General features: G+C 39.1%; 1 protein-coding gene across 1 annotated transcript in view; it reads right to left on the bottom strand.

The window, feature by feature from the left end:
* Positions 1–14,635, bottom strand: part of LOC118785020 (CUB and sushi domain-containing protein 3-like) — a 241,715-nt gene that overhangs the window by 73,246 nt on the left and 153,834 nt on the right. Inside the window, exons 29-31 of the mRNA XM_036539546.1 lie at positions 8,364–8,551; positions 7,155–7,349; positions 5,703–5,819 (exon numbers count right to left, since the gene is read on the bottom strand). Coding sequence (XP_036395439.1) covers positions 5,703–5,819; positions 7,155–7,349; positions 8,364–8,551 — 500 coding nt within the window. The remainder of the gene's footprint in view (positions 1–5,702; positions 5,820–7,154; positions 7,350–8,363; positions 8,552–14,635) is intronic.

Raw genomic sequence — 14,635 nt, 5'->3', positions numbered from 1 at the left:
TGTCAAACTCACCTTGACAGCCACACAACCACACATACCCACACCCACATCAGTTTGACCAATCACATTGAGAGACATAATGGAGACACAAGAGAATACAAGGAAATAAGGAGTAACCCTGCACACAGCTATGCTTCTGGTCTACACTGGGGGCAAGGAGGAGTGATGCTGTTGCTTCTATGAGGGATTTAAAAAGCAGAGCCGTAGTAATTTGGATGTGGCCTTGAGGAGGCAGCAGTTTGAAAGATCACCATACTACGCCTGCACAGAGAAGGAGAGAGCGCAATGCAACTGCAAACAGACATATGATTCAGCCAGAATATTCATCTCCATCCCGGGAAACCAGCAGGTTTTGCAAATGGCAGAATCCACTCATCATGTTTGCTCAATAAATTACACTTCTGCCAAAAGGCTCTAGTGAAAATTCATTTACGATAACCATGACCACTGCATTTTGTGAATGTGTCAAAATTATGTAGCGCATCCATGAGGCAACTAATTCCTACCCTGATAGAGCAGAAATCGCAAAGTGATGTAACACAGGCTAAATCAACGCAAGCTAGGCCATTGTGCAGCAGAGATAAAGCCATGTGGTGACAGCACCATTGGCTGCACCAGAATAAAATGTCATTTTTACCCAGGAAAGAAATCACCTGCTGGTACACTGTAGATGCAGCACTGAGAACAGGGATATTCATCTGAAGGAATCACACTTTATGCACCGAAATACAAGGTGTACATCTTCACATCTAACACTCCAACAGAAAAAAACTATCTTAAATCCCTCTCAGCCTCCCTGCACTAATGAAAAAAAGAACATATACCTCTTTCCCCTGTCAGAGTATCTTAACTATGCTGAAGGCCGAGGGTTCAGGCTGGCATCTTCCTGTTATTGAGCAGCATGTGTGATGGTTTCAGTTTCCTTTCTGCTAAGCTGTGACTGTCACACAGCAAAATGAAATGTGTGACTTTGTCAGACAGCCCTGAAGCTGAAACCCTGGTCTAAGCATACTGGTAAGTGATCCTGTCTTGTTTCCCAAAGGTTGTGGGTTTGTATCTGAATATATATTGAATATATATATTGAGATGAATTTTGTGTCGTTGAGGTTAAGTGACTTTTTTTCTCTGCAAATGGGCATTTTGGTGGAAATGCAGGCATATTTAAATATGTAAAAAAAGCAAATGTAACCTAAGATATGATGATAATTGAGGAGTGCACATGAGATGAAATATTGTAATACAGAATTTCACAAAATCATAAAATGATGAAATGTTTTGTTGTCCTGAGAACATGCCACAAAATCAAATCACCATGTAACTTAGATGAAAACTAGATGAATGTTACTATAGAAACAGTATCATAACAAGTACTACATTCCTGGGCTGTTTCATGTGATCAATACACCATGTTAAATTTGGCATCTCTTTATGTAGCTAAGTAGCTAACCTTAATTTCAGCCAATAATGAACCCATTTTATCAAAGCGATATGGCACTCAAACTTGTCTTGAAAACTGAAAGAAAATGAAAAGATCACTTGTTCAATCATGTTATATTTTGTTTGCCTATCTGTATTATTTCTAAGGTGAAAAGATGATTATTTCTATCATGAGCTGAATGTATCACCTCATTCCTACTGAGGGGTGAGCCTTGTAATAAATGAAAATTTTACCACTACAGGGGTAATGGGACAGGGATTTTGGGTGGGAAATGGGGTTTGGGACAGTGTCTAAGGTGTGTGGGGGAGGGGAGACAGACAAGGGCTGGGCACTATGAAGGGGAAGATCCCATTGTTGTCAGTAACTAGCATTTGTCTCTAACAAATAATTTCCACATAACCCATAATCATGTTTTCTGTTATGTGGAAATTTATCCAGAAATAGCAGTTCTTGCCCTAAAACCACACAAAACCTAGCAGGGCTATACATTGAATGTTCAAGAAAACAGCAGAACTCCCCCTTTGTCTCTTTTGAAAGTAATGAGTCATTGTTTAAAAACGCTTAATTAAATAGCTGTAGAACTGAATGCTATTAGAAAAGGATGGAGAGAGATAGAGGGTCTGAGCAAGACGGAGGTAGAGCAAAAGACAGAAGGAGAGGCAGGGAGAGACACAGAGCAAGAGACAGAGAGTAGGACGCTAACACAGCACTATGCAACACGTGATTCATGTCAAGCTGTGATAATCATCAGAATCTGTTATTGAATGCTTTACAAAGAGATGCCTAATTCTTTCAGCCTTCTGGCCCCCATGAAAGTAAAGGTCAGCTACAGGGACACAGCCAAACAAAATACCAGACTAAACATCCACAGCTTTACTTTTTCATTCAAACACCCACCGGTTTTATTTTTCAAAAGGACCAGGTAGAATGAATCATAGTGTGTATTGGCCATTTCTGGATGAATGAGCATTTTCAATGGGAGACAATTCTGCAAAAATTAAATCTGCCAGTTGACTTGGCAACTGAACTGTTTATTTCCACAAATATCCCCAAACAGCCTTCAAGAAATGCAGACAAATGCAGTTTCACATAGGTTTGGTGAAACACCAGACCTATTGCTCATCTCAGACAGTAAAAATGTCAGCTAGGAGTTCAGCTAAAACACATACTTTCGTCCTTACTCTGAGTAACAAATTTAAGCAACTATTACATTATTTAAATTCTTCCATGTATCTACTAGTGGGATGGAAACCAACTAAAGTTTAATACAACTCTCTTCTGTATTGTAGAGAAGATGAAGGCTTAATGTCCAAAAAGAGTAGAGAGCAGAAAATCCTCAGCATTGGCACAGGATTTCTAAAATAAGAAATAAGCGATACCTTTACCATTAATAAGGGTAATGCATGAATGGGATTTGCTCCTGACACAAAACAACTACGATGAGACCAAAAAAAAAAAAAAGAATAATGATACAAACATGTGAGTCCTATATACTAATGTTATACTATGCTAAAAATGGATTAATAATATAATAATAATGGGACAAGAGCAGGGAATGAAGCCTTACACAAACACTCAAGACTATGAATTGCAAATCTGTGACGGGGGAAAATCTCCTGTAGTTCACCTAGATGTACATTCATTTGCGAATGACTGTGTGATCTGTTTTTCTCCACAAACTGGCATACAGAACTAGCAGGAGCTTGCTTGCTCAGTGTGAACTTAACCCTCAGCTTTAAAAGCTCTGAGGCTGGCAGAGAGCCCATCCTTAATGATAAAAATGAAGCCATTATTTTTCATGATCCTTCCATCAGTAGCTACTTGATTATGTTTACCAATATTTTTGTGAATATTTTTTTGTAAATACTGATTGCAGTTACAACAATATTTTTTGTTATTAACATAAAAAGCACATTTGCAAAGTAATTACAGGGCAAAGTATAAACTATTTCTTTGCACTCGCAACTATAAAACTGGGTTTAAAAATCTGTTATGATTCAAATTTGTAAATGTTAATTTATTATAATTTCAAAATAGAATTTCCAGATATTCTGCAAATTAACAACATATTGACCAGTGATAAATTGAGTAAAATGACGGCTCCTGACAAAAACAAATGATATATTTAGCAGACACTAACTTTTCATGCCATGGTAAACAAGTGTCATTAAAAAATACAAGCTCAAAGATGAAATTTCACCAAATTACATTTATGAATAATGAGACACAAACAAATGTGTCTGTTGGTAAGAACAAACAGAGAAGGTGATCATACAAAGATGATTTAAAATCTTAAATATACACAAGTGATGTGTATACACATGACTTCACTTTCTAGTGAATTACAGTAACCAGTCAGAAATCCATACAACTTTGAGAAGTCTGCAGCTAATCAACACGCACACACATACGCGCACACTATAAAGTTGCCCGTTAAAGTGTTCCCATGGGAACATTACACAGTGCAGGTCTGATAATACATTTCTTTGGAAACACCAGAGTGAGAGCAGTGAAGAACAGCCCTGAATTAGTTCACATCAGCTGGAACAGCAGGCCGCTGTGAATCATTTATTTTCCAAACTAAACCTGTCATTGTTTGACATACGGATGCTATCATTCTTCGTGACAGAACAATGAGGCATTACAAAGTCTTGTGGAGCAGCACCGTTTTAACAGCATTCTGGGAGTATGGAAAACATTCAGATTATATATAGATTTGATTACCATTGACCCAGGGGAGGACTAGACTAGACACAGCCTTGTGCTCTGTTTCCCATGATCCACCACAACACTGATCGACAGATGGGCAGTAATGCAGGGTATTGGGGCTTCAATCCTTTTTTCACACAGAATAAGGAACTGAGGGGGCATTTATTTCATCTTGCTATTTCCAAAAGTAAGAGCTTGTTTTCTGGATCAGTGCTGTGCAAACACAGCTCAGATTCAAGGATGTTTTTAGCATGTGTTTGGCAGACACATCGAGTCAAACAACACAGTAGGTTGAGCCATCAAGCTGATTTATATATCAGTGAATCTGCACAGCATCTACACAGAAGTAATCTAAAACAAATAAGCTCTCAGTATGAACAGAGCAGTGGTAGTCAACATTCAGCATGTGCCCACACCCCCCACTGCAGTTATCCGTCTATCAGTGATAACAGCCAGTTATAATGATAAGTTAGAAGTTAGAGCTTGTAGTGAAACTTAAAATGTCATAGTCATAAATTAAGCTCTGAAATAGCACACAAGTCAGTTTATGCAGTTATAAAGTCTGACTGTAGCAAGGAAATAAGCAAATTGTGCTGTTTGAATAGTAAGTGTTGCAAAGGTGGAATTTAAAGTCAGCCCACATTACAAGGAATAAATCCTCACTAGGGTTACATATTACATGTTACATAAAGTTACATATTAAAGTACCTTGTACTTTGAAATATATTTACTTGGGACAATCACATCTAATTGAAATTATAAACAGTTGTAGCTAAAGTCAAAGTTCACCTTTGTGTAAGGCATTGTGATGGGAGTGGAGGAGTGACTAACAGTGGTCTTACAAAAGAATAATATGTGTAAGAAAAGAGAAAACTCAATCATGGCTGTATACTATTAATTTTTTCAATTAAACCTGAAAGGTGTCATGATTTAAGATTTAAGCAGCTATTAACCCAAACATTGGTAAACTTAGGACATGGGTTCCATATATTATGATAGTGTTTGTAATAATGATTAAAAAAACCCATCTTGGCCTGAGCTCAATATATCAATTCTCAATCTCTGCTGTTATGCAAAAGCTAGTTCTGCACTTCTATAACCTTAAAATACTTTGCATAATGTGTGATGCATTTTCCTGTAGGTTGACATTCTTATAATTTAGCCCCTTTCAAAGTCACTTTTCAGCGTCTAAAATGTGATGGTGCACAGGCTGCTCATTGCTAAGATGCAAGTGATCATGTCTCTCCTATAAGCCATAATCTAACATCTTAAAATAATTAGTCAAGAGACCTTTTCAGATGTGGGAGGAATGAACACAGTTAGCACACCCAGAGTAGCATTCTGTATTTAAACCAGTGGTGTCCACAGGATATCCATGGGGTCTAGGATTCATTCCTTCTTGGTCTTACATGCTTCCTAGAATCGTTCAGTGGATGTGAACTTAAATAACCTGTTGCTCCAAGTGTCAATCAGACTCTGGTTGAAAGGCATTTTTAAACCCCTCAGGTCTGTGGACTAGCAGTGGACACCACATATGCAACCCCAGCATACTTACCAAATTCCCTTGGGACAGAGATGGCGTAGATGCAGCTGTGCCCTGCCGTGTAGTTTCGGGGAAAGTTGGGCGATAGGACTGTGCCCTCTGTTCCTGTGGATCGACTTCCACATGGAGCTGCACAGAAAAAAACAAAAAAACAAAAACGTGGTGGTCTCAGTCTGCTCAACAAGCACTGCAGTCAACAGCATCAACACACCCCCAGACACTTGCCACGATGTCTGACAGAAAAGGCAAAAATATTCCCATTGGCATGTCTACAGACTTGCTCATTCGATTGTAACTCATTCTCAGAATGACACTTAGAGGTGATGCGCCTGCTACATCTCTACCACTTAGTCATTCTTAAAAATAAAATAAATAAAAATCACCACAAAGCCTTGAAACCACCCCAGAGTCAGAGATACCAGAAATTTTTTGTTCTGCCAATTACCTCCATAAGTTTATTAAAAATAAATGCAGTCTCCTGCCAACAATGTCTATATGAATTATTTATTAAATATTTTGTGGCCGTTTACCCTTATTATTTGCTCGTTTGATTATATTTACATATTTACATTACTGTCTCAGACCATTAATGAAGCAGGTAACTTTCCTCATACTTGTTTGTCACCCGCCACTCAGCAGCAGAGGCAATTACAGCAAAGCCACAGCTCACATGGCTGTTCTGCTCAGTGAGTTGCTTAATGTGTTTTTCTGCAATAAAGAGCATGAAGCAGAGACAGATTCTCTGGGTTAAGGGTTAATTTGCCCATTAAGGTAACACCAAAAACAGTTGCACTGTATTCCCATGTGATCTTTCAACACCTACAAGGTTCTGACTAACACCCAGACAAATCAGTGCACTTGGGGTAGATGCTAGGCGGCATGTGATTGGATGGCTCAGATACTCCTCCACATTGTAGGTTGTACTGAGTGTCCATGGTGGAGATTTAGTGTTGGTTATAGTCCACCAAGTGGCCCCTCAACCCCTGGTTATGGTAGAATCAGAATCTGGTGTATCCAGGTCCTGGAACGCCCCCTTGGTGTCTTTTTGACCAGCTCTTACAATTACCTGGCTTACACCAATTACACTAATTACAGCCTTCACTGAATCGCCTCAACTGCTCCTCCCTAGCTCTGATAGAGTTAAGGGTTTAATGAGAGCTAGGGCTAGATCTAGAGCTAGAGCTCCATATTGCATGGCAATAGTTAAAGGTTATATGTCCATAGGCAGCATTTAATCCCACTGCGGCAATGTTCCCCACGATGACACTACATTTCGAGGATGGCAGATATTAATGTTTTAATATCTGTGCAGCTAATTGCCTAAGCTATCGAACACACTTTTATTAATCGAGAGCGTCTGCTAATGACTAAATGTAAATGTAAATGTAGAGCTAGAGCTGGGGCCCCACACCACCACCAGTACCTTCACTAGATCAGATCAGAACCCCGTCCCATTCTAGTTACCTTGGCAACTGGGCCGAGCTCTGTTCCACTGAGGCCTGCCGTCGTCCCCCATCATGCACGTGAGGGTGGAGTAGCCCTGCAGCACATATCCTGGGGCGCAGTGGAAAGTCACCGACGAGCCCAGCTTGTAGTCCGTCCCCAGCCTGGTCCCGTTCATCACTCCACCAGGATCGAAGCAGGATTCCCGCAGCTTAGCTTCATGGGAACACAATGATAATTACCACCCTAGTGTGTAATGTCACAGGCGGTGCGCTAACGGGGTGAGGAAAACACCCATGGAGAGATAAGATGTGTTTCAGCTGAGGCAGTGGGAATGCTCTGTCATGCCATATGAGGATGGAATATTGATGATATTTCAGTAACACCCAAGAGAATTGTGCAATGTTATGGATATCTGTAGCTGATATTGTGTGTTACTGTTGTCTGTGTTGCATTCAGTCCGTCAAATGATTAAAACATTACATTAAATTATTATCATTTAGCAGCATTTAGCAGATGCTCTTTTCCAGAGTGACTAACATAGGTTACAATTTTTACATGTTATACATTTATACAGCGGGATGTACTGCGGTAGTTCTGGGTTAAGTACCTTGCCCAAGGGTACAGCAGCAGTGCCCCATTTTATATAGAACATTTATAAATAAGGACGGTAGGATTTACATATTAAACTTTGAGCTTTAAAATCATGTGCACAGCATTAGCATCAAAAGCAACAGTTTTGCATGGGATACAGAGATAATGTTCACAATAATACACATTTTACATATATTGCTTAGGGGTTAAGGAATTGATCTTATAACAACAAGTTCACAGGCTTGAATCCCGTGTGCATCATTGATATTGGACTGTTGAGCAAGGCTGCTTCACTATATACCCATAACATACAAAAATGTAAGCCATGTAATGTTAGGATGTTATGGATACTGCTCATGATAAAGTCAGCTATTATCATATATATATATAACCTGCTGGGGTTTTTAAGGCAGCTTCTGGATTGGTCATTGTACCAAATCATTGCAGTTCATGTGAATAGTACAAAGAATTCTCTATCAATAGCAGCTACTCAAACATGACCTCCTGGCTAGGAGGTTTAGGTTTATCATTCAATCAAACACACACTCATGATGTCAATTCTAGGCTGATTAAAAAGCATAAGAATGCTTCATGAAAGCAGCATGATGCAAGTAAAAGTGGTGGGAGGTGTCATACCTTTGTATTCTAAGTGGAATCCCGTGTAGCTGACTGAGCCGTCGCTGCGGAATGCCAAGTGCATTGTGTTAGAGGAGCTCTCGATCTTCTCAGGCAGCTTGCTGTCCTGGAAACTTCCAATCAGGCGACTGTTGCTGTCCGGGCCATCGTAGATGTACAGGAAGTCATAATTGGGCTCAATGCTGAAGCTGGGAGAATAAAACAAGGGAAAGACAGAGGAGTCACTTTCCTGTTTCCATCATATTCTGAAATCTCACTATTTTAAGACTGAGACTGGGGCTGGATCTGCCACAAAGACTGACCAACAGCTAGTTATGATAATGGTTCATGTTAGAGTTCCACTGAGGTATTTGTGTTCCAGTTTGACATGATGGCTCTGAGTTACCCTTTAGGTTGTTGAATATGATAACGGTTAAGTTGTACTTGCTATTTATATGCTATCCCTTAAGACTGCGCAAGTTACTGTGGGAAATGGCTTACACAATACAAAGTGTTAAATAAATAAGTTTTCGTTTGTTTTGCATAACTTCACTGGGATGAATATTTAAGATCCTTTAATGTTCTACAAGGGATGCTTGCCTTGTGTCGAACACACTATAAATTAATATAAATTACGCAACTGGTCTGAACAGCTATGTCCCTTACATGTCTATATCGACATGATTTAATGACCCAGGCAAAAAAATTTAAATAATATTCAATTTAAAAATGTTGTTCAAATAAACAAAAAAACAAGCCTTCCCAGATAATCATTTGGCGCTGTATCACAATAAAGCCACTTTTTTGTGGAGATGTAGAGAGTTATGGCATAGGAAACCAGATCTTGTAGCAAATGATGTCAATTTGTGAAACACTCATTGACATCGCAGACTATAGTTAATAACGCTGCCTCTTTGAATTAAGTGAGAATTGTTCTCAATATTTATTCAATATTCTAATATTTACAGCAATGCAGTTAGATCACACATGTGAAAGAAAGTGTTCTTAAAAATACCATCCTGGTACTATTACAATACAAATGAGAAATAAACCTTTGATGCCATTATATTATTAATATTAAGTTTGTTTAATGCTAAGGAAAGGGGTGGCAGTGTAGCATAGTGGGTAAGAAGCAAGACTTATAACCAAACAGTTACTAGTTTGATTCTCCACAGGGGCACTGCTGCTGTATCCTTGGGCAAGGTACTTAACCTAGCTGTATTATTGGATAATATTGTAAAAAAAAAATCTGCAATTGATGGAAGTCGCTCTGGATAAGACCATCTGATAAATGCCGATAATGTAAAAGGAATATTTTGGTGTATTGTAAGCTGTTTGCAAATATATGTGTACAGTAGTACTAGACTACATCTGTTCTGCTGTTTGTCAATATGTTACCTTGTGTGCATGATGAGAAAGAACAAGCATTTCTCATTTCAGTGAACCATTCGCAAAACTAACTGCATTTTAGTGTTACTACAATTTAGACATTTGAGTACCCAAAATTTCAGGCCATACTTTTTCCTTCATCCTGGATTTTGTGCTTTTTTTAGCATTAGGTTGACCCTTAATGTGCATAAGGCTAAATTGACGGAACATGACTGAACTCATGATTGAAATCATGACTGATTTACGAACATTTTTCCTTAAGGTGACTTGTCCATTTTTGACTGTGTCAAATTCAGGCCTGCATACTCCTATGGATAGTTATGGATTTGGCAGATTCCTTGAAACACTTACATTAATACATTTTGATTTATTGTTTTCCTCAGCTGTTCTTTATAGGCCTATTAAATCAACCTGAAGATGTAAACTTTAAATTTAAAGTTTAGATTTTACAGCTTACTCAAAGTGACTTTGTGTAACAGAGTAAATAACACAGCATAGAGGTTTGGCATTTTCTTTAACTTTGCGTGACAAAGCATGTATTACTTTTTACTGATACTGATGATCATGGGTCTGGCAGTCTAAACATAAAATACTATGTAGCAATATACTGAAAAGTAAAATTTTAAGGAAACCCTTAAAATACCCCAAACCCTGGCTCCAAAAGTTATGTACAGTTGTGTATGGATTTGACATTAAGCCATTTTTAGAACATTCATGTTCATTAAAACACACACACACAGACACAGACACAGACACAGACATACACACACACACACACACACACACACATTGGCAAAGATCTTCTCCACAGGGTGCCAGATAATCCTGCTCACTAGAGAATTCTACTATACATGGGAAGATGGAAACTACTGTACATGGGAACATACTGTTCAAAGTAATTCTGCGTTTCATTTTCAGAGTGGGAGGCTTATGCAGCTCTGCAAAACATACATGATCTTAACTGACATGGTGAAATCGTCACTCATCAAACTCATTATCTTTGTGTTAATTGATTTAGAGGCACAATGCAACTGAAAAGACGAGGCAATCTTACATCCTCCCACACAGAACTTAATCTTGCTGTATTTTTCCATGCATATTGCAATGAGGTGAATATTTACTGACCACATCGCTACCACTACCAGATCATGCAGATTTGTGCCGTACAACATCAGGAAAATCAGGTCCTACTGCAAGGCTCTTTTGGCCAGCCTACCTGCATGCACTATTAAACCTCTGTAGATGATACAGAACGCAGCTGCACATCTGGTTTTCAACCAACCAAAAAGGGCTCATGCTACACCCCTCTTAGTCTCACTCCACTGGCTCCTTGTAGCTGCCTGCATCATGTTCAAGGCCATGATGCTCGCGTTCAGGGTGACCAACAAAACTGCAGTACCTGAACTCACTGCTGCAACCCTATGTTCCCTCCTGACTGCTACTCTCTGCCACCGAATGGCACCTGGTGGTCCCATTGCATTGTGGCTTTAAATCACTATCCAGGACTTTCTCCGTCGTTGTCCCCTGGTGGTGGAATGAACTTCCACACCTCATCCGTTCTGCTGAGTCCCTCTCTGTCTTCAAGAAACATCTGAAGACACAGCTCTTCCGCTCTCACTTGAGCACCTGAAACACTTCCCCCCATCTCCTATAAAACTATATTTTTAAAAAAAAGATGTAATGGTGTGGCTGTAATAGTTTGGTGTAATGATTTGGATGTAATGGTTTAAACGTGATGGTTTAGTTGTAATGGCTTAACGCACTTGCTATCTTTACCTGCTAGTTGGTACCTCGCTTGGCCAACTTTTGGAACTTTGTCATGCAGTACTTCTAATATTGTTGACTCTGTATGGTGTTTCGCTCATGTTGTATTGTACCTCACTTGTAAGTCGCTTTGGATAAAAGCGTCTGTCAAATGAATAAATGTAAATGTAAATATAAAATAATGACTATAATCAGCTGCATGGAGGAACTTGCTGAACGGAATGAACTCGTTAAGTATGAATTACCTGTTTGCGAGTACTTTCACAACATTTTTGGTTTTATTTCATTTTTACCTCATGACAGTACACAGAACCTCACAAATATATTTTGTAAGAAAACATCTCGCTTTGTATTTGCTACCGCAGGGGTCTGGTCACGGTGGATTTCGCAGCGCTGCCTTCATCTTCCACTTGGCACACCGAGGGGTATGATTAGCTCTCTGAGCTAAACATTCTAGGTCCATAGCCAAGGGAACCAATCATACTGCTATCCTGACATGCCTTCCACGCTAACAGGTGATTTCTGCTGGGATTACAAAAAAGCAAAATCTCATTCCGTCATTGTCACTGGTGTCTTCCACACTAGCCCTGCAGCTAGTGCTCCCTTCCTTATGTGAACGACTAACTTGGTTTGTGACTACCCACAGACCCATTTGTGCCACTCAATCCCGGTATGGACACAGATTGTAGCAATCATGGCTATCATACAGTGTTGTAGGTGAACTTTGCCTCAGGAGACACACAACTCCAGGGCGTGACATCTTCTTCTTGCAGAGGATTCACATGCTGATTCTGAGCTCTGTGACTGTAAAATGTGGCAGTATTAACTGATTTGGCAGCAGCCAGACAAGCAACGCTTCTGTTTCCGGACCAGTTTGACTTCTCAAAGCCAGTTTCCTTGGTGAGACACTGACACGTCAGATCTCCTCTGCTGGACCCCGTTAGCATTTCAGGCTCCAGGCAGACAGCAGGTTAGGCATCAAGATTCTCCAGCACAGAGGCTGACAGCCAGCTCAGACCCAAAGGAAATGTCAGTTTCTGACGGAAGGTTCAACAGAGGGCTATCAAAGCAATCTTTGACAGTATAGATTCGAGGTGTCGGTAACTTTAAAAGCCAGAGGCTTGGCAACACATCAAAGGGGCCACTTAAGTCTGCCACTTTGTGCTTCGATACCATCCCAGCTCAACTTGGTGCTGCTCACACACCCCTTTGCAGACAGACCTGACCTCACTATGCGAAGTTTAAATGAGAAACGAGTCCAATTAGTGGAGCTGTGAAAATGTGAAACATTTATAGGATTTTTTTTCTCTTTATCTTAATTAGCAACATCATTTAACTCTGAAACAACTAGTTACACATTAAAGAGCAATTTAAAAAAAATAAAACAGCCAGCGTTTGATTCACTGTTCACTCTGAACTTCATTAACAAATGACTGCACATCGTGACTTAGCACTTGAACATGTTAATAATTTCAAGCTTGTGGGCTGTTTACAAAGAGTAATCATGTAAATGCCAGGAGCTGCAAAATGCTGAAACGCCTCTCACTGCACTTCAATTAGTTACATACCATGAGAAATTGTTTTATATATCCTTGAACTCCTAATAACTATAGCCAGTGAACATGCAAATATACAGTAGACAAAGGAAAAACTGGAAAGTGGAAGTTAGAAATATTAATAGAGGCAACAAACTATAATTTTTCCACATTACAATAGGTCAGCATATGCAGGCCAGAGAGCAGATACTAAGATTAAATCAACAGGCAAAACAAACAAAAAAAGAGTTAGAGAAAAAAAAGAAATAAAAAAGTGAGGGCCCTGGTGAGATGCCATTAATGCCTCAGGAGGTGCTGAGGCAGCAATTTCTTTTTGCGGAGCAGGTGACATTGACATTGGGGAGCACGAACACAGCTGGAAATATGAGAATAACCCTCTCAATGTAAAATAAAGGTTTTGATATCCGATTGCCTAAATATACACTGTTATGCAATAATTCTGTAAATACGTAATATGTTCCAAATTCATATAAGTGGATAAAATTCCAGTAAGGCAAATTTAAAAAATAAATTAAGTCATCAACCCTTAGTTTTTGCATGTATTCATTACTTGGCTTGAGTATGCACACACATATGTGTGCCTACTTTTAGGTACTTTGGCCATCATTACCTGACCTTGTCTTCACAGTATCATTTCTGCTGTCCTGTGTACTGCCTGCTTAAGTAAGGCAGAATCTTCTGGTGCAGTTAAACTTACTGTTATCTGAATGCTTTCTGCCGTTTTCAGAATTCAAATTTACACTGGAAATTAAAAATGCTTTAAATTAGCATGTTAATCCCCAGGATATTAATCCTCAGCCATGTGCTTCACAGAGATCCCACCCACAAACAAACACACACACACAGACACACACACACAAAGTGTTAATGCAGGTTAATGACTGGTGATACATGTTAATGCCTGAATAATGCTGTTCGTTAAATGAAGTAAATATTTATTCAAAGATGAAATGAGGTGTTCAGTGTCTTTATTGTCTAATGCTGTGGCTCTACAATTAATTTAACATGAAGTGAATGTCGTATGATTGTGTAAGCATGAAGCCTCTCACATGTAGCCTGCATACAGGTAGAGGAGATAGCATGCTGTTCATCTGAAATTCACTGTTAATTATTGTTATTGTTGCATAAATAATGCACTCAGAGGTGGGTTCATAGTGCTACAAAAGCTTTATAAATAGGGGCCTCTATATGTGAGGAATTCTGACCAGCCTGATGAATTACTGGAGAATTGCAGTACAGATAGCAAAGAAAGGAATTATGTCTGTAATACTGTGCTTGAAAATGGTCTTATGAAACACAATACCTTTATCAACTCTAAATAATTCCTGTCTGAGGCATAAATAAAGGTTATGACAAGCTTATAACAACTGAAATGAGGCTATAAAGCATGTAATGATAAATATCATGATACTAGGGACATAATATCATATGCATCATAAGTCCTATAAAAACCACTTGTCAAATGCTGGAGGCAGTGTCTCTGTATGCTTATAAGAACAGTTATAATACATTATACAGTGTTTACTAAGTTGTTATGAATGGGTTTTTGAACATATTTTATAGGTGTATTCTTTACTCCGGTGG

This window comes from Megalops cyprinoides, chromosome 10 (assembly GCF_013368585.1).
Source record: "Megalops cyprinoides isolate fMegCyp1 chromosome 10, fMegCyp1.pri, whole genome shotgun sequence".
Taxonomy (NCBI): Eukaryota; Metazoa; Chordata; class Actinopteri; order Elopiformes; family Megalopidae; genus Megalops; species Megalops cyprinoides.
The sequence above is the reverse complement of the archived record's forward strand: the minus strand, read 5'-3'. Positions and strand labels throughout refer to the sequence as shown.